Consider the following 25443-nt stretch of genomic DNA (forward strand, 5'->3'; position numbering starts at 1 on the left):
ACGAATTATAATACAATATTTTATTATGACTTTCGACTATTGGGGTAACATTTACACCGACAATTCAAGAAAGTAATCGAAATTTTTTGTTATTTTGCTGGTAGGTTTTAACAGATAACGCGAAAATCTGAAGCGAAGAATTTGAAGTTTTGCGCATTGTAAGAAGTAATTTTGAACGATTCAATCCGGGGAACGGTGAAGAACATCGTCCCGAGACGTTTTAAAAATTGGGCACCCTGGACGTCCTCGACTCCGTCGTGCTGACAACGCTGGAAACCCTCCTCTTCGGTTTGGACGAGTTGAGACCGCAACAAGTCCTCTTGGCCTTCTTCGCACTGGCGTCCTCTTCACTGTTCTGCGTCTCGCTGCCGGACAATCGTCGAATTTCAAAGTTCTCTGGATTGCTGACTTGGAAGCGCCTGTTCGTGTTGTCCTCCGACTCTATCTTCCTAAACTCCTTCATTTTGTCGGTGATGACAGCCACATTGTCGTCTCTCTCCTTCGTCGAATCCACCGGCTTCTCGTCCAGCTTGGCAATGATATCTTGATGCTCCTGGTCGAAGATGTCGCGAGTGAGCGAGTACCTTACTTTGAGGCCCTCGTGCGGTCTGCCGCCCTGCTGCGCAAGCGTCGACGTATTACTGCTGGTCTTCGTGTCGGTTTCCGGAACTTTCAGCGGCTCCGGCCTGTAGACCCCCGGATGGGGTTCATGGTCTTTCATTTCCGTCTCCAAATCGGAGTTCCTCCTGTACGATTCTATCTCCGAAATGCGGTCGAGGAACGAGTCGCTTTCCTTTCTCGGCATGTAGGTCAGCTCGTGGGGTCTGTCCATGTCTTCCTCGAGGATTCTCGAGGGCGCTCGGTTGGAGTACTTGTAAATTCGCAAGTCGCTGGCGGGTCTGTCCGGTGTGTGCGGACTGGATCGCGACGACACCGAAGCTTGCTCCAGTGATGGCGGTCCCGATGGTGGTGGTGATGGCACCGCTGATGGTGACGTTACCGAGGCTGCTGTTGCTACTTCCTCGTGCTCTTCTGGAGTCGTGCCCATTTTGTATTCGTCGCCCACCAACAGCATGTCAAGCTCTTGCGTCAAGCTCCCCTTGGTGGAAGCGGTCATGTTGGACGTGCGCGACTTGCCTTTGTGCACTTCACACGACGAAGTACTCGTCGCCGCATCTAACAACAAGTAGTGGTACTTGTTCGCGAAATCGGAACCGTGCTCGACCGAAGGCGGTTCATCGGATTTCTCTTCTTCTTTTGGTCTATGTTCACTTTTCGCCTCTTTCGGTTTGCGGTCGCTTTTCGCTTCTTTTGGTTTGTGGTCGCTTTTCACTTCGTGTGGTTTTTGTTCATTTTCTTTTTTTGGAAGTGTGTAATCACTTTTCTCGCTCGGCGTGACACTTTTTTTACTGTGTTTGGACCTATCGCTTATGACGGAACCAGTCTTGGAATCTCTACTTTTCGATGCTTTCGGACTACCGCGCCGCTCCTCCGGGGATGGTTCTCTAGTTCTTGAATCTCTTCTCGCTTCGGTGCTTCCCCGAGAGCCGACACTCTTCACGGACACCTCTCCACTGGACTTCATACTGGGACTTCTCTGAACATCATCTTGAGCTTTCGGTTGGCTTGTACGAGACGGACTTCTGCTGGACGTCTTACTACCCTTTTCATCTTTACTCCCCCCAGATACTCCTCCGCTGGACTTCATACTGGGACTTCTGCCAACCTCATCTTGACCTTTCGGTTGACTTGAACGAGACGGACTTTTACTCGAAGTCCTACTACCCCTTTCATCTTTACTCCCCCCAGATCCACCCCCGCTGGACTTCATACTGGGACTTCTACTGGACGTCCTACTACCCCTTTCATCTTGACTCCCCGCAGATACTTCCCCGCTGGACTTTCTAGTGGGACTTCTCTGACTGGATGTTTTACTAACCCTATCAAAACTCTTCTCGGAGACATTTCCACCAGACTTCCTACTGGAAGTCCTCGACACATCATCTTGCAATTTCTGTTCGCTTGTACGCGGCGAACTTCTTCGACTCGATCTCTTTTCAGCCCGCTCACCTCCTTCATCAAGACCTATCGCGGAGACATCACCACTGGACTTTTTTGCGGCATTCTTGAGAGATCTTTTGCTGCAAGTTTCTCTAGTGCATATGCACGACTCTTTAGATTTTTCACTCTTCACCTCGTCAGGCATTTTCCCACTTCCACTACTCCTAACATCTTCAGGACACTTCTTCGCGCTGGCCTGAGACCCTCCGCTACCCTTGCTCGATCTAGGTGACCCGCTAGGCCTAGGTTTCTGCTCCGCACCTCGAGCCGAACCGCCGCTCGAAGTAGACCTTTGACTTTTAATGTCTTCACCGGTCTTAGACCCCGAACTGCTGCGTTTCGATCTGTCACTTTTAATCGAGGGAGTTCTCTCGACACTCCTTTCGGCACCAACCTCACCGTCTTCGGCAACCTTTTCGCGCGACTTCTCGCCACTGCTGCGTCTAGATCTGTCGCTCTTCAGCGATCCGGTGTCGCTTTTTCGTTCGCTGGTCGATGGTACGTTTCTACAGCTGGCATCGGATCCGGCAAAAGACGTTTTCTTCACGTCGGTGTCGCTCTTGACGACGTTCTTCTTCAGAATCGGTCCTTTCTTTTGCCCTCCCGCTTCGGAAGCTGTGTCGCGTTCCGGCGTCATGTCGCTTTCGAGATCTTCCGTTTCTCTAGGTCTCTTGATGTGACCACTGACGCTGTCCATGTTCTCCACGTACGACTCGTCGTGGTCCCCGCTGTGGCGTCTGTGGTGAAATAAATTCACCTTCGAATAACTAGGCTTTTCCCTCTCGTGAAACTCCATATCGGAGTCCAGCAGCATCGATGACACGTTCTGTATCATCACTGGTATCGTCTTGTTCTCGAGTATATTCCTTGGCAAGCAGACCGGACCATCCACCAAGATGTACTCCTCGTTTTTGTCATTATCGTCCAATTGTATCTTCAAAGCTGTTTTCTGCAACGAAATAGAACAATGACAGTGTTCTCCCGTTTCGGCATTGTAGTAGATGATCTGGGACTCGGCCGCGTTTGGATCGTCCTTGTTCACAATTTTAAACATGCTGTGTATACTCGTCGGTGGTATAGAACCAGCGTCACCTTTTACTTCCGACTGACAGTGTTTTGGATCGATGCATTCGACGTTGCTGAAGTCGATGTCATTCTTTTTCGTTTTTGGGGCCTCGCCTGCAAATGAATCGTTCCAAAGAAATACGACAACAAACATGAAGCGCTCACCTGCTGCACGTTTTACGCTAGAGGACGACCTCTCGGACTTGACATCGGGCTCGTCCTGGTACACTTTGTCGTCTTCGGACGGTTCAGACCGCAAGTCTAAATCCGGCTCCGCCATTTTCTCTTCGACTTGAGGCGATTCTTCTACGTGCAGATCTTGCTCGGACATTCTTTCGGCTGACGGTACTTCGTTCACGTCCGACTCGGATATTTTCTGACTTGTGCGACTCGATACGCTCGTTTTTTCTTCTGTTTCTCCTTTCATCTGACTTTCTTGCAATTTCGCTAATGCAACAGATTCATCGTCTGGTTCCTCGATCTTTGAACCTTCATCGTACAAAGCCTCAACATCGTCTGGTTCCTCCTTCTTTGGCTCTTCATCGGAAGCCTCGACATCTGTTCGAGTTACAGGTGATATGCGAGCTGGACACTTTTCATTGTTACAAGTACAAGATCCTGCTACACCAGTTCCTGGTGGCACCTGATAAGACGGACAGCATTTGCAATCGTCAGTTTTCGAGTCTGTGTCTTCGTCGCACCGACACATGTCTCGCCTAGGCAGAGGCAGATTGAGCTCCTTTTTCAACGTTTCAATCTGTGATCGCATCCTCGCCTGCAAAGAAACAACAATTTATTTCTCTAAGATGGAGCGCCGATGAATCTTTACATCATCTAAACGTCCTCTGTTGGCTGCCATATGACTTTCAAACAACTTGTCCATAGCACTTTCTGTGTACAAGTTATTTCTAAGTATGTCTTCTGTGATCTTCAACAAAAAATGAACATATTCATGGTCATCAACACTATAAAATATTAGTTTGTACTTGATTATAAACAAAATCGAGATCAAGCAAATTTAGGATCAAGTGAACGAAACACGGGTCCACTTTGACCCCAAATTCAGTTGACACTCTGTGTGACATTACGTTTTCACCACCGGTTCTTTCGCACTTTTCGGAGTCTCTGCGGCAGCAGGAGCGGTTTTTGCAGCTGCAGGGGTGGTTTTTACGGCAGAAGGACCGGTTCTTGAAACACCAGGAGATCCTCTGCCGCTCTTAGGTCGCGTCGAGGGTGAGCTTTTCGGTCGTTCGTTTTTACTCGGTGGAGTGTCCTTAACTTCGGCAAGAAAATTTGTTGGGTTTGTATCGGCCATTCTTTGTTTCGGCGTAGGTTGTACCGTTTTGTTCTTATCTTTTTTTGGACACTTGCATAAATCATTTCGTTTCTCGGCGAAGGGTTGGAGTTGTAGTTTGGTCACCGTCGGTTCTAGGTGGATGCCCCTTTGCCGACAGCTACCCCAATCTTTCTGGAAACGCAAACGTCAGTATTTGTCCGAGTCCCGAACAAGTAACACACCTTTTCTGGATTTCTGCAAGGGGCGCTGCAACACCGGACGTATTCGTATCTCGAGGCGCAGACTGTACTTTTTGAGGCGGAGTGTTCGGGCGAACGAGATCTAACATAATTTCTAAAACAAGAATTGGACTGATGAAGTTATTTTCGGTGTTGGAGACATTACCTGGCCGGACACGGGGGTTGAGGGACGGTGCATTGTTGCAACTTAACGGGTCTGCATTCACATAGTTTATTGTAACCTTTGGGAGATGAACAGTCAACTACTGATTTAGCCTTTCTGATTTTTTTGTAATGGTTAACCATGTGAAAATATACGTCCAGATTCGCGAGGTCCACGGTCATTTTACCGATTTAACGTAATGAAAGAACGACACTAACCGCGGCTTTGTTTGTTTGTATTGACTGACGTTGTACCGACAATAAGTGGTTTATCGATTTTAGCCCCCATGGTGAGGTAGGCATCAGAGTTTAAAAATCAATGACACACTTTGACACAATTTTTATCACCAGTTTTACATAACGATATCAAAACAAAGATAAAAAATACTTATGTAAAATTTAAAAAACAAGTTCTTTTCAAAATGTTTCAAGATGGTCTAGAATGGTAAAAGGTTGAAATAATTGTAGATATAGAGTAGATAGAAATTCTACGAATACTCTGACTTTCCAATTCCTACAACATGAGGAATCCCAAGATATCATTAATATCAGCTGTCAATTTGTTTTTAGTCAAGACTAGAGGTCACCTTCTTTCGACTTGTATTATCTGATGTTTTATTAAATTTCTTTCAGAGAATGAACATAACAATTTCACACGTTCAAAAGTTTGAAGTACCTAGTTCTCTTTTTATATGAGAGCAACATACTACCGCTAATCAGGAGATTGTTGTCAAATGATGCGTAAACTAGGTATCACTTCTCCACTTTTGTTGTTTTCTGAATTCTTGAATGGAATAATTTTCTTGAACAATAATATAAAATGGCATTCACTACATTATTTCGAGTTGAATTGGACAAATCCTGCAAATAGGCATGCTTGGAATGGCTTAGTGCAATAAAAATAACCATTTCAACGTTTGATTTAAAAAATCTAAATTTTAAACTCGGTCTGTCCCACTGTGGCGGCAAAAATGTTGCTTAGGTGTAAATTTACCGGACAAGCAAGATTCATGACTGTGAAGTAATAGAGTGGCAATAAATACGTACCCCACATAATTCTAACATATCTTCAACGCTTCACTGAAATTTCAACACAAAAGTTTAACAAAAATACGACACAACTGCCAAAGTTGACATTTTCGTTGTGGACATGATTTTAAACGAATTGTGTATTGACAAACTAATTAAACGTTACCGAAATGATAACTGACAAAACTTTATGTAGATAGACAGTGTGAGACTAGTGATTTGATGAATAGCGTAAGTAAAATATAAAGATTTAAGTGAGCAACGAAAACAACTTAGGCATAGTTGCGTCGACGCTTCCCTAAGCAACTTTATTATTTAACAAAGCCGATGCCGATAACACAGAAAAAATTAAAAAAGAATTGTAACGCAAAACCCCACTTTTAATTACAGATTAAACGAGAAAATTGTTTCAGTAAAAATAATTGCGTTCGATGGGAAAAACGATATAATTTTTTAGTCATTTTAACTCAATTGCTAACGAGTTCGGTAGTTTTGTAACGAATTTACCGGAGGTACATTTTTTCGTACTTATGTAATTTAATAATAATTGGTTTATTAAACATACAATAAATATCTATCTACAAACGTTGACCGCGTGGTAAAATATTTCAATCAACGACAAAATACTGTGATTTTTATCTTTATTCGGTAACAGACATTAATGTTCATCAGTTCGTTCTTCAATTTGCGGCAATTTCCCTTTATTTTTATTTTTAAGCGCAGATTTGTGCAAAGATTCGTGCGATTGTGACTCCGAAGCGTTGTCCAATCTAAACTCGACAGATTTTACACTTGGGCGACCGGACATGAGACTACCTTCACCGTCTATTGCTTCTGTTGTCACTTCCTCCTTTATATGAACACGGGGATGTTCAACCGATTTCCGGCTCGATGCGACACTGCTTTTTAACCTCACTTCAGTTCCCTCTTTTTGCTGATTCTGTGGCTCAACGACATCTAAAAGCACTTCATCCGACCTTTGACTCCCGCGAGTCGACGCTAAACTACTCCTCAGCTTCACTCCTGTTTCTCTTCCATCATACGATGCTGCGGTATTGCTTGTTGCTGCTACTAATTCGCTTGATTTTTGACTTGCAGGACTAGATGCAAAACTTCTGTTCTGCTCCAATTCACCTTCCTCTCTCTGACCGGTTGCATTTACAACTTCCTCCATTGTTCTTTGACTTGTATGACTCGATGTAAAACTTCTGTTCAGCATTACTTCATCTAGCTGTCCTCCATCAGGTGATGTTGCAGGAATGCTTTCTGCTGATTTTTGACTTAACATGCCACTGGATGCAACACTTCCTTTCTGCTTCAATTCATCTTCTATCTGGCTATGAACCGTTGCATCTTCCATTTCTTCCATTGTATGACTCGATGCAAAACTTCTGTTCCGCGTCACTTCATCTAGCTCTCTTCCATCATGCGATGTTGCAGTCAAATTTCCTGCTCCTACCGCTCCACTTGATACTAGACTCGATGCAACTCTTCCTTTCTGATCCAATTCATCTGCCTCTCTCTGGCTATCAACTGCTTCATCTTCAACTTTTTCCACCGTTCTTTGACTTGTACGGCTCGATCCAACACCTTCATTCTGCTTCGCTTCCTCCAGCTGCTGATCTGATGATGGAGAAATATCCGTCACTGTTTCAAACGATTTTTGACTCCCTGCAACACTATTTTTTATGCTGATTAGACCCACATCTTCTTTACTACTTTGTGCTACAGAAACTCCCTGTGCCCCGTCACTTGTTCTTACACTTGTATGACTCAAAGCAACATTACTTTTCTGGTTTATGCTTTCGTCCTCTTCTTCTTCTTCCTTATTCGCTTTACTTGTACGGCTCGATGAAGTATTACTTTTCTGTTGTTTATCCAACTGCATTTTATCTTCTACTGTTTGGTTATTAAATTGCCCAGAAACGCCCGATCCTGACTTCCCAGACGCTTTTGCTTTCACCACGTTCTCATCAAAAATCTCGGGGTCACTTAATTCACGACCTGGACATGTCGAATTGTCGCATGTACATGATCCTGCGATCTTTCCTCCTGGGGGAACATCATAAGCTGGACAGCACTTGCATTCTCCAGTTCCTGTGTCTGCTTCATCATCACAGCAACACCCTGTATCATCCATTGGTAACAGAACAATTAATTCTATTCTTCTGAAGCCGTGTGATTCTGACTGTACTCTTCCCTCCAACAAAACACATCAGTTCGATTTCCTCTCCACATCTACCTAAGACATCTGTGTAATTAATGTAATAAGAAAATGACAAACTAGAATTAAGAAGATTCGTGACTGGAAACTCCAATCACAACGCGATAATTCAGACTTAAATGAAAGAATTGTTCTTAGCGATGTTCACTTTTCGAGAATTTTCATCACGATCAAAAAAATCAATCTTGTGATATGACTTCTGAATAGTCGTAGATGACACACTTTACAGCAATAACAGCAAACACATACGTACCCCTCATGATTGTATTTTCACTAGAATTTTAACACAAAATTCCGAGAAAATGACGACACAACTGTCAAACTTGACAGTTTTTCAAATGTGACAGTTGCGGTGGACACGATTTGAAATGAAATGTCAACTAGTAATTAAACATTATCTTTATATACAATTTGGAATGATAAATAACAATACTTTATATACATGGACGTTAAGAGAACAGTAACTTGGTGAAATAACGTAAGTAGAACATAATTATTTAAGTACGTAACGAAAATACTTTAAAGTTGATTCAACATTTCCCTAGACATCATATTTGAAATAAATAAAATATCACTCGTAGTTCACACGTGAACAGCCAACATATGACCCATTTGAACAATAATACTCGCTCGCGCAATACTCACATGCTGCCGACCTACAGCATCACTTGCTCCCTTAGTCATTTTTTACTAGTCCGATTTTTGGGAGCAATGAAATCTAAATCAGGCATGGCCGAAATACTGGGAATGGCGTTCCTCGACGTCACCTTCTTGTTTTGGGGCGGGCCGTAGCTCTGGAACGACTCGAAGTGCGTCGGGTTCATGATTATGTTGGTGGTGGCGTTGGCCCAGTTCGTCTGGGGCGCCCGCCCTTGCATCGGTTTCTGCTGATAGCCGTTGACCTGCGGCGGCGGCTGACTCGAGACGAAGTCACTCCAGTCGTCGTCGTCGTCCGCCGGGGACGGACTCGCTTTCGACGACTGAGACGCTCCCGCGAACATGTTAGCGGCGTACTGATTGCTGATTATCGAAGGGTGGAACTGGCTCGTCGGGGGCCTGAACATGTTCGGCTGGACGCTGGTTTGCACCACCGACTTCGACTGGCGAGTCAGATTCGACGACAGCTTCGTCTGGACCAGGCCGCTCGGGGTTATCACCGGAATGGGCTGTTTGGGGGCTTGCACGTGGTTCAGATTTAATACTGATAGAGGCAAATCCGGAGTTGACGTCCTTTCCGGCAAACCCTGATTCGGCTTGACCGAATTTGTCACCGAAACAAAATCGGACCATTCCTCGTCCTCCAGAGAATTTTCCTTGCTCTTTTTTAGCTTTTCCACTTTTTCTACTTTTGACTCCACTTTACGAGAATAGCTCAATTCGATATTTTTGATGTCTTCATCTGTAACTCCCGGATCGGGCCAATTAATTTGCGCGACCGGAGCCGAATACTGTACAGACGGTTTCAATGGTTCCATAGGAACCGGTTGTAGAGGCTTGAAGATTTCAGGCTGTGGCAGAGACGAATGAAAATCGGTGAACTCTTCTTCTTCGCTTACGTTGTTTGGTTGTTTTTGTACTGAAGAATCGATTGGACCGCTGCTCAACGAAGCACCAAAGATATGTTCTTGATTATGTGAGATTTTATTTACAGGAGGTACTTTACTGGTCGTGTCAAATTCGCTCAAGTCTGGCAAAGATATTTGATTGCTTTTAACTTCATGTTCCGCTATTTCTTTCTTTTCTTCAGGCAAAACCATTTGGAAATCGTCGAATTCGTCGTCGTCGACCGGATCTATGACCGTTTCTTTCCTCGGCAAATCCGGCGTCAGTATGGTCGGTTGCAACCATCCAGGTTTGCTGAGATCGTTCATTTCGGTGGAAATGTGAGTCTCGCGTAGAGGAATCAATTTGGGCGATTGGAAAGGCGAAAAATCTGATTGACCGTTTAATGGTTTCGGCAATTCAATTTTGTTGTCCACCTCTAATGACAGTTGATCCTTCCGTGATTTTTCGAAGGTTTCTATTTCGAATAAACTTGGAATCGACTCTGCTTTCTCTGAAGTTGTTGGCAAGATGTCGTTTTGAACGTGCTGTTGCGAAGATTCTTCAGGTACGTTTCCTGGCGGCGCAGTCGACGCTGCTGTGAAAATCGAATTAAAATATTTTATTACTTTGACATAAACATTATTAAGAATAAATTTGGTTTAAAAACGTGTAAGTGTATAAATTTCAATATTTCCACATAAATAACGAACCACAGGTAACTTTTAAAAATACATAAATGTTTATTATAATCGTCATTTGTACAAACGATTAAAGTTACTTTTTTATAATTTGATGTACAATATTTAATAATATGTACACTTCTATTTAATGATTTTTCGATATAAACCACTCACGTAGAGAAAGTTGAAAAAAACTCAAACAACATTTTGAGGTTGATATACCTTACTATGCGCTGCCCTCACGCCCACAAGACCGTTATTCAAATTGAACTCCACTGTATTCTGTACGAAATGGCTTCAAATTATGTGACATTAACCGAAAAATGATCAAAATTGACTGAACAATAAAAATGTTATCGCGAAATAGTTATTTACCTAACGTATGAGGGAAGATAAATTTCCCGCCTGAGCATTTTGTTTGCAGCACGACCACAGGAAGTGCGAACGTGGGAAATTTCTTCCCGCCATAGTTAGATACTACCGGGTGATTTTAAATGAATGTGACTTTTTTTCGTAGGTTGGTAATATTATTGTTGGTTATTCTGCTTTTTAATGTGATAGTTGACATAAACATAGGCATCCTCGCCTATTTGACACAATTTATTAATACATAAAATGTCAAAATGACGTACTATGGCGGACAATAAATTTAGGCCGTCCTGTCATTGGCTTGACATCAAAATGTGAAGCTGGCATTATGTTCAACTAACCCTATTTTCAATTTTTGTCATTCTTGTCATCGTGACGGCGATAATCAAAATTAAAATTGGGAAAAGAAGCGTGCACCAGAGAGAAGTGCTACTACAAATCAGTTATGCTAGTGCGTCATGATCTGTAAGTTACGAAAAGACGAAGGAAACACCAAACAGCTTGAAAACCTTCAGTTTGACAAACTGACAGATCAGTCATAATGACAATAAATGGTCGCTTGCATTGACTTTTTTGAAATGTCAGAAATTTGCCGGCCTAAATTTATTGTCCGCCATAGTACGTACGCCAATGTGTTGATCAAGGTATCAAGTTTGCCATAATAATTTATGAAAAATGTACCCAACATAAGAAAAAAGTCACAGTCATTTAAAATCACCCGGTATATTTTTTCTATAACTGATTCAAAAAATTGATATTCACGCATAGTTATCCATGCTGCAGTGGGTCATTTTCTTACGTGTATTTTTTTTACATTGTCAGTACTATAGTAACTATAGAAATAATACATAACAGTGTGTGAAATGCGATTTCACGCACATAACTTTTTCTGTTTTTCACTTCACGGACTGTTTTTTATAGTTACCTAGCAACATGGTCACTTAAGATTTCCTTCAAAAATTTGAATTTTAAAATTTAGTTTTGACGGCAATTATAGAAAAAATATTGGTTACATTTCGTGCGTGACGATGTTTTTTGTGCATTCAAAGACTTTTACTGCCTGGACCTGCGTCTCGGCTTAAAAGACCTTTTCATGCACAAAAAACACTCTTTTCACGCACTAAATATAAAAATAACTATTTTGTAACGATTAACTTCAAAATATTTACAAATAACATTAAAAAAGTAAATAATAATTTAAGATTAGTAACTTTTTAACTTACCCGACCAAAGGTAGGTAAGTTATTGTGATCGGTCCAAAATTTCGAATTGCTAATTTCATCAGATCTTTACGTTTTGAGGTCCTCTGAACATGTTTATGAAGTTTTTAGAATGTCTGTCCGTGCGTCTGTCTGTCCCACTTTTCGTTCTCCCACGATTACTCAAAAACGCTTTGACCGATTGATTTCAAATTTGACCAACACAAACTTACCCGTGGTCTCTCGAGTTGAAAAGCTTTTGGTGTCAATCGGTCCACGGGGGGTGGAAGAGGGTGGGGGTAGGTCGAAAAAATTATAAGGGAACATGGAAATTTGACTTCTATATTTGAAAGGGCATGTGTTTTTATGTCGGAAACGATGTTTACCATTTGCGGATTTTTCCAATATGGGGGCTTATGAAGTAATTTACGTCTTCATAGGTCGACGGCGATAACTGCTGAAACTTTTAACAAAAAAATCTCGGTTCTTGCCATTAGAAATAACTCTGTAATAGTGACCACCGAATAGAGTTTGGTGTCAATCCGACTACGAGGGGTGGAAGAGGGTGGGGGTTGCTCGAAAAAATAATGAGGTGACATGGAAATTTGACATTACCAGTTGAAAGGGCATGTGTTTTTATGTTGGAAATGATATTTACTATTTGCGAGAATTAGAAGACGACTTATGTGAGTTAACACGGACAAGGTAGGTATCTCGGGTCAATTCAGATTGGTTTAAATTGATGTCGGGTAAGTTACTAGGCCGGGTCTTCGACTCGGCTCCGTCCCTCATTTTTTACTACTGGGTTGGTAGCACTTTCTACTCCAAAAAATACAAAAGTATCAAACAGTCTTCTTATTACGTGCGACACAGTGTATTAATTTCGTATCACTTCACAAAATAAAAAACAATGTAACATCATTTGTTTCTTTTTTGGTGAAGATCCTTTAACAGTTGACAAATTGGGAGGTGGAGGCGTTATTACTCTCAAGTTCAACAATTTTGCTTGAAGCGAAGGCATCTAACAAGCGAATTTTGATATCGATCTTAAAAAGTTAAAAGGAGCTTGACTTCTTCAAATGGATCAAGAAATCGTTGCAAGGCTTTGTCTCGGACTGAGCCAGAAAAATTAGTACCGCGAAGTTTTGTCGTTCTCGGAAAACGTAAATCATAGCACATTTCATACGCAGTAAAGTTGAGCATTTTAGTTTTCTTCAGTACCGACAAAATAATCTTTCTGCTTTGAATATCTAAAGTCGAGCTCATTACTATCCATGCACTAGATAAAAAGTAAGGTTGGCAGAATTCCTTTCCAATACTTTTTGGCTTTTGCTCTATGTGGTTGGCAGTACCCAATTTTGATCTTTGTCCGCAAAAAATCTGCAGGAACATTTAAGCAACTTGTGCATGTCTGAGAATTACTACAATCACATTTACATGTTTTAATTAGGTATTGTTACGTTTTAAAGTAAAATTAATATTGTTGATATTTAACACTTTGACATATTTATCCCTAATCACTACTTAAGAGGAGTAGATACCAATGTTGACCTTGAAATTTCCACAACACCGGCTCGGCTGTCAGAGTAAGCAATAAACCCGGCAAACCAACCCCTGCTTATTGTAATGATGATTTACATGATTTACAATAGGGTCTTTCACAGGCATGTATTATTTTGACGCTTTGGGTAGTGGTTCAAATAAAAGTATCGATATTTTCTTGTTAGATATTTAAAAATGAAACACATTTTTTAATTTAGTTATATTTGCTTTGATCGTAAATCTAATAAAGCAATCTATTACAAAAAAAAACAAAGAACTTTCAATTATTTTTAAATATTTAATTTAATATCTCTTATTGGCATATTTCTTGATGTTCTAGGATCAATTAATTCAGGTAGATAACACTTCATATAAAATTGTTCCAGTTTATTTTTCATTTTTTTGTCCCAAAAGTCGTCATTTTTTTCTATTACTTGCGTTTTTAGTTTGTTTTTTCCTGTCCACACTGCCAATATACATTTTTGTTTATTTATTATATGAAGTTGGCCTTGTATCTGATAATACCAGTCGTGGTTGGTATTAATTTCATAATTACCATCATTTTTAATTTTCCAAAATGGGATTAATTTCTTCATAATGGCTTCGTCGGGTGTTAAATTTTGTTTATACGCAGTATAAGGGCATTTTATTTCAACCAGGCTATCGATCTTTTCTACGAAACCATCTGGGGATGCTCCCAAGAAATAAACGCTCTTATCAATAAAAAGACCCCAGGACATTATTTCAATGTTGTCGTTATATTCTTCGGTTAGTTTTTTTCCCAGTTCCTTCTTGGCGTCAATTTCATGTATTTTTCCATGATTTAAAGAAGGAATTTTTGTTGAAATGACATGGTACAATATAGATTTTATAGTTCCGGCAGTATTTGTAGTTTTCCTTAACTTACAAATTTTGCCAAAATTTGAGGCAGTTATTAATTTTCTTCTTTGTTCCATCCATTCCCCATCTTCATTTTGATCTGCCGTTCTTCGTTCAATTTCATCAATTTGTTTGTCAGTTTTTTTTAATGATTTTAAAAATTCTTTCTCCTCTTCTTCATACATTTCTCTACACATGTCAGCCTGTTGAGAATTTTCGCCATAAGATTCATCAGGTTTATGTGTCCTGGAGTGCTGGTACCCTTTTGAACCTTTTTGCCTCAGTTTTATTTTTATTATATCACGTTGTTTTTTCACTTTCGCCATTCTTCGAATCTCTAATTTCCTTATGATTCCATTTTTGTTCCTTCTTAATGTACCATGCGCCATTTTTGTATTATGTGATACCACGGCTGCAGCACATCTAGCCTGGTATGAATTCCCCAATGCATAATTAATTCGTTTACCACCTACAAATTTTGCAACAATCGAATTATACTGCTCGACAATATTGCTGTTGAAATCCAGTAATAAACTCTTTGCATGATTCGCAGTATATCGAGCTATATATATAATTCTATTCAAAAAATCACCAGAAACTTCTTTTATCAAATTTTGTTCGTTATTCTCATTCTCACCTTTGCAAAAATATTTTGCACAATTTTTGTGTTCCCCAAAAACATGATAAATACCATTGAGTATATCTTTTCGTAAAAGTTTTATTGCGGCATTTTTGTCTTCGTTGTTTTTATGATGTACTGCTTTTGTGATACCCACCCGTAATCGTAAAATTCTTCCTTCCAAAAGTTTCCTATCTTTCAGATTGAAGATCCTATCTGAAACTACCCCTCTCAACTTCTTGCAAAAATTCCGGAGAAGGTGATTAGTACACTCGATTTTTTCGACCGTTATATTGTTGTAAGGCCTGGCTTCTATTATTTTTTTATAAGTGTTACTGTCACCATCACCGATCAACATATGATATTTTATGCCATACATGTTCATACTAGATTTAAATCCTTCCACGATTATGTCGGATTCCATACCCGTGGAACTTCCAGTATGGTTTTTTGTACATATGAAACTTTGCATTTTCGTCTTTATTGCGTGCGCAAAAAACACAATATTTGTTTCGTACCCCCAAAAAAAGCACTTTCCCTGTGTGTCGTCCAATGATAGCTGCAGCTCCCGATAACGCATTGTAATTTGTATTATACGATCTTTTGGACCAGCATCCATCGACAACAACGGGAACTAGTGGAACATCATTTTCGTCTATTGACATGATTGCCCTTGCGTGTTGAGCTTCTTCCTCAGCCGCTCGTCGCATAACTTCATCCGCAGTTTGTTTCCAACGATCAGCCACAATTTTATTATGCTTTTGATACGTTTTGGCAGTCATAAATGGAATTTCGACAGTAGCTAAAAATTCTTCAAGATTGTAGAATCCACCTCCAATTCCCATGATGCCACTTACGGCAGCGTAAGTCTTTTTATAATTTTTTTATTAGCTTTGGCCATATTAAGAGCAAGAAATAAATTCCTAGTATCTAACCTCTGAAAGAAGAAATAGAATTACTAGGTGTAGAAAACTTAGATATTTTATCACATACTTACGTCAGCAATTAATAAAACACTAGTAATAGTCTCACTAAAAGTACTATAAATAAACACTATCCACATTAACGGGTACACAAGTAAAACAAAACAACTAAACAAGAGAACAGAATAAAGAAGCAAGTAACGAACACAGGCCGTAGTCAAAATGGAAAAACACGAAATGAAAATCCAGACTAAGGGAATACTTTATCTGTACTGTAAAGAGGAACCAGGTATGGGAGGGTTTGGGTACATCATAAATCCATCAAGTAGCTTCTAAGGCGCCCGCTTGCGGTAGATTTATTATTGGGGATTGTAAATCATCGACGGCTAGCTGAATTTTACTTTGCGAATTGTGCTAACGCTGTAATGAGCTTATTAATTAAAATATTTTTACCGGGTTTGAACCTATCATTTTTAAAGCAGTGAGTTTACATTTTGGCTTAAGAATATATCCAAAATCTGGTTTTGCATTGTTGTAACTAGGAACCATCAATTTCACGAAAATATTTGCTACGTTTTCTAATAATAAAAAAAAGAATTTTTAAAATTTTTTTAAGCCGATTTGTAGGGAATGGTTTGCTCTTTTTGATGAAATGATTTCCATGAAAATATGTCCATTAGGGCTTAAGCTACAGTGTTAGCACTATACATTGAAAGCTCCATAAGAAAAGTACGTATCTACTCCTCTTAAACGGATAATAATAACGCCAAGGATACCTAGGAAAATACACCACTGACAAAAGCTACTGTTCAGCGAAATCAACCTGCGCGAAACCTGTTCAAGACCTAGTAATAAATAAAATTTAGCGTTGATTGGTTTCAAAGAAAATCTTGAATTAACGGTGGTTTAATTTCTATGATCTAATGAAATTAACTAAATCTACAACTTCTTTGATAATTCCGCCATATCTCGACTTTTTCCTAATTAGACTTAACGGGTACCTAACGTGTTTTATTTTTATGTAGATTCCTAAATCATTTCAATGTTTAGAAACGGAAGCCACCATTCAATATTGTTGGTATATCAAAATTTTACGCTTCTCTATCTCTAGAGCAATTCTTTCATTTGCAATAATTAAAACTTCTCAAGGGCCGCCGGGCAATACGCAGAGAGGTTGTGTTGTGAACTCGTACGTAAAAAATAGGTAGATCTATCAAGCAGTGGGCTTTACTCTAACTGAACGCCTCTGAGTGTTTTTTATCTCAATACATAATTCTCTAATCGCCCTCATATATGTATTAATAGGAATTATTGTTCGATTTTTATAATTTTTTTATTGCGAGTTCTTGATATCATTTTGCTTTTTGTGCACTTTATTACGGAAAAAAGATTGTGACACTGAAACGATGGTTTTCTAATTAGGACAAAAAATTTTTTTTTTGTCTAAAACCTATTTGGAATCACTTTTCTGGAATATTCATACATAAACATAAATAAATAATAACAGACATATTTCAAAATACGATTTTTGATTTTACCATCCAGGCGAGGGTAAAACTGATCTCACCCAATATTTGGTACGAAACACTGCGCACGCGCTGCAACCGATTCAAATCTCGCAATTTCTCAAAAACTCGTCAGGTTGTGTATCCGACGAGCCAGTAAAATATAAAATCAATTGCGACGCCATTTCTCATACTTACACTGTAACCAAAGATCCCACTCGTCTAATAATTCATTGCAGGGTGACGGAGATTGGTTCGCGATGGGATTGGTGGTCCAGGGAATATCTAGGGAGGCTACCAACTGTTCTAAATCTAACAGCATAGTTTGAGAATCTTGGAAAATGTGTGCGTTTTAATAGGTCATCAAGTTTTGTTTAGGATTGGTGGAAATGAACATTAAGGAATCCATTGAGCGAGCGTGAAAAGAATTTTCAAGTATATTAGTGTTCCAAACTTGCGTTCGTACCGGCTCTCGGCGCACTCCGATCAGTATATGTACTTACAATCAAGAGGGTTGATCAGTCCTGAACCGCTCCAGTCAAACTGTGCTGTCGGGATATCAATGCTATTCTTCTGACTAGAATTGGACGGACTCGAGACGTTCTGAACGGGAATAGGAGTGAGTATTTCCGTTTTGACGGGTTGCAACGGGGTCAAGCCTAGGTTAGCCGCGAACCTGGGCATGGAACAGCTCCAGGCAGGTCCGTACAGCTGTAAACGGAACGTTAGCTGTTAACAAATGGAGGTGACGTAAACTCACGATATTTCTTGTGTCGATATTTAAGGCTTTGAGGAACATTTTTTGGCTATTTGACTTAGACCACTGATAAATCAAGGCATTAGTTTCTGTTATGTCCTTCAACTCGTCGAATATTTTGTTTGCCTTTGTATCATCTATGTATTCAAATTCATCCATCTCTTCTTCGACTCCTGGAAACATTTCCTTCAAGATAGTCCCACTTTTATCTGCAGCGTTTTTAACATTAATGTCCATATAATCTGGATGTCCACAAGTTTGTGAAAAGTCGCCAAATTCCGGCGATTCGAAATCCCCAAAGTCATCATCTTCTTGGTCTTCAGCATCCTCTTTGGGAGCGAACGAATTGGTAAAATCGGCGAACTCATCCTCAGATGCTTGTTTATCCTCAAACTCCGTGCCGAAATGATTTTCAAAGTCGCCAAATTCGTCATCACTAAACTTGGGATCAGTTTCACAAACCTTTAAGCTTACTGATGATTCGCTCAAATTATCGTAATTTATTTCTTTTGATGAACTATCAAACTTATCTTTTTCATTATCTTTATCTATAATTTCTGAATTAATTTCTTCTATGTACTCATCTTCAGATTTAATCTCATTAGTTTCGTTTAATTCTGACGAAGCATCAGAATTTATTTTTTCCTGAACACTCTCACTAAACGCATCCAATACATTGTCATTAACATTAAGGTCATCTTGATCTTCAATGACTTCTTTTGTTGGTTCTATTTCTACATTATTTATGTCATTATCTTGAATTTCATCACAATTATTTATGGAACTTGGTACCACACTCTGAAGTTCAGAAAAATCATCTTCAATTGCATCACTATAATTGGGAATTTTGCTAATTTCATCATTACTAGAAGCAATATCTAGGTCATCAACTTTTGCATCTAGAATTTTGTCTTCTATGATGTCTGAAGGGTCTACATGATAAACGGCTTTGCTTTTATGAGTATCAAAAATGTTTGGGGGTTGACTATCACTACAATTGACTTCAATCTCAGATAGTTGCACGTTTTCAGTATTATCATCTAAGCTTTTTCTTCTGTCTTGAAAATCTTTCTTTGTTTCTTCAGAAAATATTGATCCATTATAATTTTGGCTTGGCATCTCTGTTGTGCTTGTGACTTTTTGGCTCTTGTTGCTGTTTATATCTAAATTGACTTTGGAAAAATCAGTTTTCAGTTCTTTTTCTGGTGATTTTTGTGGGGAAGATGGTAATGAAAAATCTACAAATCAAACTCGATAAAACTAATTCTATTGTTAGATAAAACTCACCATCACAGTCGTACGATTCCGCGGCTGCTCTAAAATCCCCAAACTCGTCGTCGTCATCTTCATCGAGAGGTCCTACTATAGGCGGTGGTGAGCTGCTCAAAAGTGGCGGAATCAAATTCGACATCTGCAAACAAGAATGTGGTAATTTTCAACACTCGTGCTAATCACATTAATTAAATGTTGCCACAATACAAAAGTGACCTTGAAGTTTACATTAAATGTAATGAAGACATAATTATCTAATTACTTGAATGTTAAATGATGTAAAATATGTCACCTATATGGAATAATAATGCACAAAGTAATTTTGAAGTTTTGCTCTGTTCTAACTTAACGTTGTCGTCCAGCACAGCACCACACTTTCCCAGAGTACGAAATATACCATAAATATTACCAATTTCTCTTTAACTGGTAGGCGTAAATTTAATTCATTTGCCACAAATGACAGCAACAGCCATATTGACGTTACTAATCACTTGTCATTGTCAAATCTAGGAATATTTTGTGTTTTGCACTTGGTTACACAAGATTTTGAGGTTGGAATTTTAAAATTTTATATCACGAAGTGCGAATTTACCTAAAAAATGAACGTGCAACCAATTCACGACCCCCATCACATGAAAAATTTAATACTAAATTCCAGTGAACCAATTCTTTTTAGAAGAAAATTGGATTGGAAACTTCTAACATGGAGTTTGGAAGACTGGGACACTATACTGCAAGATAAAGAGTTAAACTTTCGATGTGGTATAAATTCACATACAAAAGTGAGTACATCCTCAGGAAATGATAAGAGTTTTATCATAAGTGTTCTTCTCTAGGAACCACAATGGGAAAGAACAACCAGTAATAAGAAAGCAACTTTTAAAGATTTCTTATCATTCATAAAAACTGAAAATAAAAATTGGATGTATTTTGATTACAAATACTTGAAAGAATGGTTTACTGACATAGAAGAATTGAAAAAAGTAATTATTTATATTCCTATTATTAACAGTTATTGCATTATCATTATTAGCACATTGACTGGGAAATGCTTGGGTTTCCTGAGTTATCATCTGAAGACTGCACAATATGGATTGGATCAAGAGGGGCTCACACACCATGCCACATTGATACTTATGGTTGTAACTTGGTTGCTCAAATTTATGGCAGGTTTGTAGTTTATTATACCAAAAATATCATAATTTTGAAAATTTCAGAAAGCAGTGGATTTTGAGCCCTCCAGAAACAAATTTGCAGCCAACTAGAATTCCATATGAAGAGTCCAGCATATACTCAAAACTGAATTTTTTTAGTCCAAATTTGGAAGATTTTAAAGGTACTTCAGTGAAACTAAACAGATTCTGTTAATAAATAATTAGGTGTTAAAAGTTGCAGGAAAATCATCTTAGAACCTGGAGATGTCCTGTTTGTTCCCCACAAGTGGTGGCATTATGTTGAGAATTTAGATACAGCAGTCAGCATAAATACTTGGTTGCCAATGGTTACAACATTACAATTTAAAATATTATTTACTTTTATGTGGTCATTTTAGCCGACAGACAATGAAGAGAGACTGAAAGAATCATTGGTTCAATTATTCATCACCCAAATCACGAAAAATGTGGATACAAATTTGAGAGAAATAATTTTGAATCCTAATTCAGATGAGGTTTTGTCAATAAATAATATCACTGGTACTGTACTAAGTGTTCATTTTTAGGAAGTTCAAAATATGTCTTTAACTTCTTCACTGACATTGGTCAACAAATGTAAAAGTATTGTCAAGACATCCAATCAAAATTTGCAGTGTGGTGAACAAGCCAGTGCAGGGAAAGAAATCTTTAATTTTGAAGAATATTTTACTAAATATTCTTTTTTGCAAAAAATCCCGAAATTGTCTACAGCTGAACTGAATCAGTTTTTGCTAAACCAAAAAAGTCGATTTGACGGTGATGATGACATTCAGAAAAATTGTAACGTTGAAGAAATAGTCGATGTTATAAATGCATTTTCACATCCTGATGTTTTGTCGTTAATAAAAGATAAGTTGTTGCAATAAAAACAAATTGTTTGTAATGAGGTTGCTGAAATAGGTCACGAAAGTCGGTGGTATAGATAGGTGCAGGCTACTGCCCCCTCGCCTATCAGCGACTGTGTTGCCATCTAGTGGCACGAATTATTCTAGACTTGTCCATAAACATGTCAACAAGTGATTTGCTGTCAATTTGACTTTTGAGAGAGATGTCATAGTATGAACAGCTGAAATTGTTAAACAAACAAAAAAACTCGTGAGTTTTTCGACAATTAAAAGAAGCAACTCGGCTCAAAATAACCTGAAATAACGTATAAATATTGAAACGGTTGTGCGTGATGTGTCACAAAATGTGATGTGCAATTCTAACCTAAAATATTCAAAATCAAAAATCAATGGCCGTGACGTTTTTGGGACACGTATTTGATAAGATACTTGTGAAATTAAATTAAAAGTGATAAGAATGCGTCACAAACTTTTAATCTTCCTGTTTCTTTGCCTGTTGTGTTGTGAGTTTTCAGAGGAAGATTTACAGGGACCTCCTGACAAACCAAAAAATGATAAAAACAAAGACCAAGACGAAAGCGCGCAGGAGGAATTCGCCTCGTCTGCTGAAGATGAAGACGGTGCCGCCGCACTAAAAATAGTACCAGCGCCAGATTTAACGAAAGAGCGCGACAGAAGGAAAGGTGAGGTTACCGTACATGTGGAAATCAGGGACAGAGGTGTCAAACTAAAACGTTGTAGGTGACACAAATGTTAATGATGAAATTTCAGACGCCGTAGACCTTTTGATGCTAGACCATGCGAAAGTCATCCAGAAAATGGTCCAAGAAATTGGCATTAAAAACGTCATGATCGAAGAAGCTGACATGGACATTCCCGCCGATTTGGACGAACTGCCGCCACCTCCTGAAGTAAAGTCCAAGGAAATGACAACCGAAGAAGTGGAAGCCAAAACCATATATGATACTGCCTCAGCAATCCTAAATAAAACTAGGCCAGACAAGAAACATGCATATCAGTTGTTGCTCGAAGCATCTAACAAGGGCAACGTCGAGGCGAAGGCTTTGGTGGCGTGGGCCAAGTTGTTTGGCAACCCGCTAGAGCAAGATTTAGAAGTTGCCAAAGAGATTTTCCACTCGTTAGCCGAGATTGGCAACCCTGATGGTCACACTGGACTAGGTGATTACCCAAAATAATATGTACTTCAAGAACATTATATTTTTTATTCAGGATATCTGTACGCGTCCGGATTAACCGTGAACGTTAGCCAAGCCAAAGCTCTGGTGCATTACACGTTTGGGGCCATCGGTGGTAACACCTGGGCCCAAATGGTTTTAGGTTATCGATATTGGTCAGGGATTACTGTTGCTCCTAGTTGCGAAAAGGCGCTCGATTTCTACAGGCAAGTGGCTGATAAAGGTAAAACAACAACAGAAACAAAGAAAAAAAATTATTAAACAAAACTATTTTTCTTTTACAGTCAGCCAAAGGGTCTCTTTCGGCGGTGGCGCCGCAATTCAAAGAATCAGACTTTTGGATGAGTTGGAAAACGGTTACACGTCAGGAATTTTAGATAATGATCTCATCGAATATTATCAGTTGTTGGCCGAGAAGGGAGATATTCAAGCACAAGTCGGATTGGGACAGTTGCACTATCAGGGGGGAAGAGGTGTCGATTTGGATTATCAGAAAGCCATGCACTACTTTACGCAGGCAGCTAATGCAGGAAACGCCATCGCAATGGCATACTTGGGCAAAGTAATTTTCTCGCATACGGCAGATTTTTGTTATAAAACAAGCATTTACAATTAGATTAGATAGTTTAAGTCGCTTTTGATGTCAAAGAAAAACTCTTGGTGCCCGTGTGGCGTGACTTGAACTAACATCTTTCGGATGTTGACGGTTTTTCCAACCGACTATCAAAGTTTTGTTTCTTCTCCATAGGCTCGCCTAAAATTAAATTTGATATAACAATTTTTTCATAGCAAATTCGCTAATTTTACACTTTAAACGTTTTTAAATCGTTTGTGTTAGACGACAGTGAAGAGTTCACGGAGATCTACAATAAATTATAGGTTTTGAAACACAATCATTTTTGTGCGCAAATCCTTTAACATATTTTTAACGTGCCATTTTTCTTGCACACCGATACGTCAAATATTTTTACATACAGTTAATTTCAAAATTATAGAGTACACCTAATTTTCTACAGTATAAAATGCACTTACATTTTTTGTCAAAGATCAATGTCAATTTTGACAAACAAAATGCCTAATCTAACCGAATACGAATACGAAAGTGGTCATTCTTTCCAAATGAGAAGAAGGGTGGTCGATCCGCCGGAGGGTAGCCTAATATTATACATCGCGAAGAGCACCGTGTAGAGAGGATAAAACAAACAATATTATGGTGTTCTAAAATATCAGCGACATTTATGTTGTCAAACTTACCTAACCTATATAAAAATATGACGTCCAAATTTCAAAAAGGCATCTTCACATGTGGAAAAAACTGTAATAAATCGACTTCTTGATTTTTGAGGTGTACTCGATAATTTTGAAATTAACTGTACATTACAACAGAACTTCAAGACGAACATTTTAACAATTTGTTTTGCGTGATTGAAAATTGAATTGATTTGAAAATTGAACTAATTACATTGATGTGTAATTTTGACCTTTCGCCAATGGACTGATGAAACTCAATTTTTATCGTTTATTTCTTCGTCTGCAGATTTATCTGGACGGTAGCGACGAGGTAAAAGCGGACAACGACACCGCCTTCAAATATTTCAAGAAAGCTTCCGATTTGAACAATCCCGTCGGTTTGAGCGGACTCGGTTTGATGTATTTGTACGGCCGTGGAGTCGAAAAAGACTACACCAAAGCCTACAAGTACTTCCTCGCCGCCGCCGACCAAGGCTGGGTCGACGGACAACTTCAGCTCGGCAACATGTATTTCAGCGGTTTGGGAGTGCGAAAAGACTACAAACTTGCCAACAAATATTTCTCGTTGGCTTCCCAATCAGGACACGTCCTGGCTTACTACAATTTGGGACAGATGCACGCTCAGGGGACGGGCATGTTGAGGTCGTGTCCCACCGCCGTCGAACTGTTCAAAAACGTTGCGGAAAGAGGTCGTTGGGGGGAAATCTTGATGCAAGTAATAAACGCCCACATTGTAACCGATGGCATTTTGAGCACGTCTTTTCAGGCACACTCGGATTATAACGAGAACAGATTCAACGAAGCCTTCGTCCAGTACGCCTTATTGGCCGAGCTCGGTTACGAAGTGGCTCAAAGCAACGCGGCATTCTTGCTAGACAGAAACGAAGTTCCGATGTTTTCAACTCAGGAGTCTCTGGCCAGAGCGCTTTTGTACTGGGGTCGCGCTGCAGCTCAAGGTTACTCAGCAGCACAGGTTACATTGACGATTGACTCTAAAGGGTGGTAGAGTGAAGTAACGAATTGTAGGTTAAAATGGGGGACTACCACTACTACGGCTTGGGGACCCCCGTCGATTACGAAACTGCAGCCAGTCATTACCGACTAGCCTCGGAACAGCAACACAATGCTCAAGCAATGTTTAACTTGGGCTACATGCACGAACAGGGGCTCGGCATGGCCAAAGACGTGCATTTGGCCAAGAGGTGTTACGATTTGGCGGCCGAGACAAGCACAGATGCGAAAGTTCCCGTCGCTTTGGCTTTATTTAAACTTAATCTGGTGTTTAGTTTGAACAGTTTGCGAGAGGTAACGCACTGATCTTGCTGTTCAACAACCACCAATGTTTGTGCTTTTTCCAGAGTCACTTGTCAAATTTACTTGATTTTAATGAAATGTTCGGATCCAACTGGGACTTGTACTTGATCACGACGTTAACAGCAATCTTAGCAGGCATCGTCTACTTCAGAAGACCTCAAGCGCCACCTCAAGTCTAACATTATTTTATATTTTTTTTATGAACCGCCGATGTTGTAGTTGAAAAATAAATGTTACTGTGTACATACGCAATTATCCCGATCCTGCACAAATCAGATTTATTGATCGAACGTCATGG

The 25443-nt window shown here is 39.5% G+C and overlaps 5 protein-coding genes and 1 pseudogene across 11 annotated transcripts; 2 read left to right on the top strand and 4 right to left on the bottom strand.

Moving 5' to 3' along the window:
- Nucleotides 1-5: 5 nt before the first annotated feature.
- LOC138123013 (enolase-phosphatase E1-like) lies at nucleotides 6-6142 on the bottom strand. Of its 3 annotated transcripts, XM_069037500.1 has the most exons (7): nucleotides 5851-6142; nucleotides 4808-4883; nucleotides 4645-4756; nucleotides 4215-4594; nucleotides 3956-4091; nucleotides 3292-3901; nucleotides 6-3240 (listed from the first exon to the last, which is right to left on the bottom strand). In XM_069037500.1, the coding sequence occupies exons 1-7, from the start codon at nucleotides 5855-5857 to the stop codon at nucleotides 221-223; spliced, it is 4341 nt and encodes a 1446-aa protein (XP_068893601.1). In that variant the 5' UTR covers nucleotides 5858-6142; the 3' UTR covers nucleotides 6-220. The 3 variants fall into 3 exon arrangements, with proteins under 3 accessions (XP_068893601.1, XP_068893602.1, XP_068893603.1); XM_069037501.1 differs by lacking the exon at nucleotides 4808-4883 and having other exon boundaries at nucleotides 4215-4590; XM_069037502.1 differs by lacking the exons at nucleotides 4645-4756; nucleotides 4808-4883; nucleotides 5851-6142 and having other exon boundaries at nucleotides 3956-4054; nucleotides 4215-4352.
- Nucleotides 6143-6456: 314 nt separating this feature from the next.
- Nucleotides 6457-8409, bottom strand: LOC138123017 (platelet binding protein GspB-like). Its single transcript, XM_069037512.1, has 2 exons — nucleotides 8310-8409; nucleotides 6457-8074 (listed from the first exon to the last, which is right to left on the bottom strand). The coding sequence occupies exon 2, from the start codon at nucleotides 7970-7972 to the stop codon at nucleotides 6491-6493; it is 1482 nt and encodes a 493-aa protein (XP_068893613.1). The 5' UTR covers nucleotides 7973-8074; nucleotides 8310-8409; the 3' UTR covers nucleotides 6457-6490.
- Nucleotides 8410-8437: 28 nt separating this feature from the next.
- Nucleotides 8438-20079, bottom strand: Afti (aftiphilin). Of its 3 annotated transcripts, none has more exons than XM_069037507.1 (5): nucleotides 19939-20079; nucleotides 19362-19485; nucleotides 18078-19312; nucleotides 17821-18028; nucleotides 8438-10196 (listed from the first exon to the last, which is right to left on the bottom strand). In XM_069037507.1, exons 2-5 carry the CDS (start codon nucleotides 19483-19485, stop codon nucleotides 8737-8739), a joined length of 3027 nt encoding a protein of 1008 aa, XP_068893608.1. In that variant the 5' UTR covers nucleotides 19939-20079; the 3' UTR covers nucleotides 8438-8736. The 3 variants fall into 3 exon arrangements, with proteins under 3 accessions (XP_068893608.1, XP_068893606.1, XP_068893607.1); XM_069037505.1 differs by lacking the exon at nucleotides 19939-20079 and adding an exon at nucleotides 19639-19780; XM_069037506.1 differs by lacking the exon at nucleotides 19939-20079 and adding an exon at nucleotides 19609-19750.
- Nucleotides 10783-16283, bottom strand: LOC138124896 (uncharacterized; annotated as a pseudogene).
- On the top strand, nucleotides 19946-21422 carry HSPBAP1 (HSPB1 associated protein 1). The gene is made up of 7 exons (XM_069037515.1): nucleotides 19946-20128; nucleotides 20183-20329; nucleotides 20380-20516; nucleotides 20564-20682; nucleotides 20726-20847; nucleotides 20899-21015; nucleotides 21067-21422. The coding sequence occupies exons 1-7, from the start codon at nucleotides 19946-19948 to the stop codon at nucleotides 21403-21405; spliced, it is 1164 nt and encodes a 387-aa protein (XP_068893616.1). The 3' UTR covers nucleotides 21406-21422.
- Nucleotides 21423-21537: 115 nt separating this feature from the next.
- On the top strand, nucleotides 21538-25388 carry Hrd3 (HMG-coA reductase degradation 3). Of its 3 annotated transcripts, none has more exons than XM_069037510.1 (8): nucleotides 21538-22067; nucleotides 22126-22563; nucleotides 22615-22803; nucleotides 22865-23142; nucleotides 24118-24546; nucleotides 24598-24804; nucleotides 24858-25136; nucleotides 25190-25388. In XM_069037510.1, the coding sequence occupies exons 1-8, from the start codon at nucleotides 21842-21844 to the stop codon at nucleotides 25322-25324; spliced, it is 2181 nt and encodes a 726-aa protein (XP_068893611.1). In that variant the 5' UTR covers nucleotides 21538-21841; the 3' UTR covers nucleotides 25325-25388. The 3 variants fall into 3 exon arrangements, with proteins under 3 accessions (XP_068893611.1, XP_068893612.1, XP_068893610.1); XM_069037511.1 differs by having other exon boundaries at nucleotides 22156-22563; XM_069037509.1 differs by having other exon boundaries at nucleotides 21539-22103; nucleotides 22156-22563.
- The last annotated feature ends 55 nt before the right edge of the window (nucleotides 25389-25443 follow it).

This window comes from Tenebrio molitor, chromosome 2, assembly GCF_963966145.1.
Source record: "Tenebrio molitor chromosome 2, icTenMoli1.1, whole genome shotgun sequence".
In the NCBI taxonomy this organism is placed as follows: domain Eukaryota; kingdom Metazoa; phylum Arthropoda; class Insecta; order Coleoptera; family Tenebrionidae; genus Tenebrio; species Tenebrio molitor.

Coding starts and splice junctions, on each gene's coding strand:
- LOC138123013 (XM_069037500.1), bottom strand. Junction 4,757..4,807: donor CAACCCCCGTGTCCGGCCAG/GTAATGTCTCCA, acceptor TTCTTGTTTTAG/AAATTATGTTAGATCTCGTT. Junction 4,595..4,644: donor CTTGCAGAAATCCAGAAAAG/GTGTGTTACTTG, acceptor TTGCGTTTCCAG/AAAGATTGGGGTAGCTGTCG.
- LOC138123017 (XM_069037512.1), bottom strand. CDS start 7,972: ATGGATGATACAGGGTGTTGCTGTGATGATGAAGCAGACACAGGAACT.
- Afti (XM_069037507.1), bottom strand. CDS start 19,485: ATGTCGAATTTGATTCCGCCACTTTTGAGCAGCTCACCACCGCCTATA. Junction 19,313..19,361: donor GGAATCGTACGACTGTGATG/GTGAGTTTTATC, acceptor TTTGATTTGTAG/ATTTTTCATTACCATCTTCC. Junction 18,029..18,077: donor ATATCGACACAAGAAATATC/GTGAGTTTACGT, acceptor TTCCGTTTACAG/CTGTACGGACCTGCCTGGAG.
- HSPBAP1 (XM_069037515.1), top strand. CDS start 19,946: ATGAACGTGCAACCAATTCACGACCCCCATCACATGAAAAATTTAATA. Junction 20,683..20,725: donor AAATTTGGAAGATTTTAAAG/GTACTTCAGTGA, acceptor ATAAATAATTAG/GTGTTAAAAGTTGCAGGAAA. Junction 21,016..21,066: donor TGAATCCTAATTCAGATGAG/GTTTTGTCAATA, acceptor GTTCATTTTTAG/GAAGTTCAAAATATGTCTTT.
- Hrd3 (XM_069037509.1), top strand. CDS start 21,842: ATGCGTCACAAACTTTTAATCTTCCTGTTTCTTTGCCTGTTGTGTTGT. Junction 22,804..22,864: donor CAGGCAAGTGGCTGATAAAG/GTAAAACAACAA, acceptor TTTCTTTTACAG/TCAGCCAAAGGGTCTCTTTC. Junction 23,143..24,117: donor CAATGGCATACTTGGGCAAA/GTAATTTTCTCG, acceptor CTTCGTCTGCAG/ATTTATCTGGACGGTAGCGA.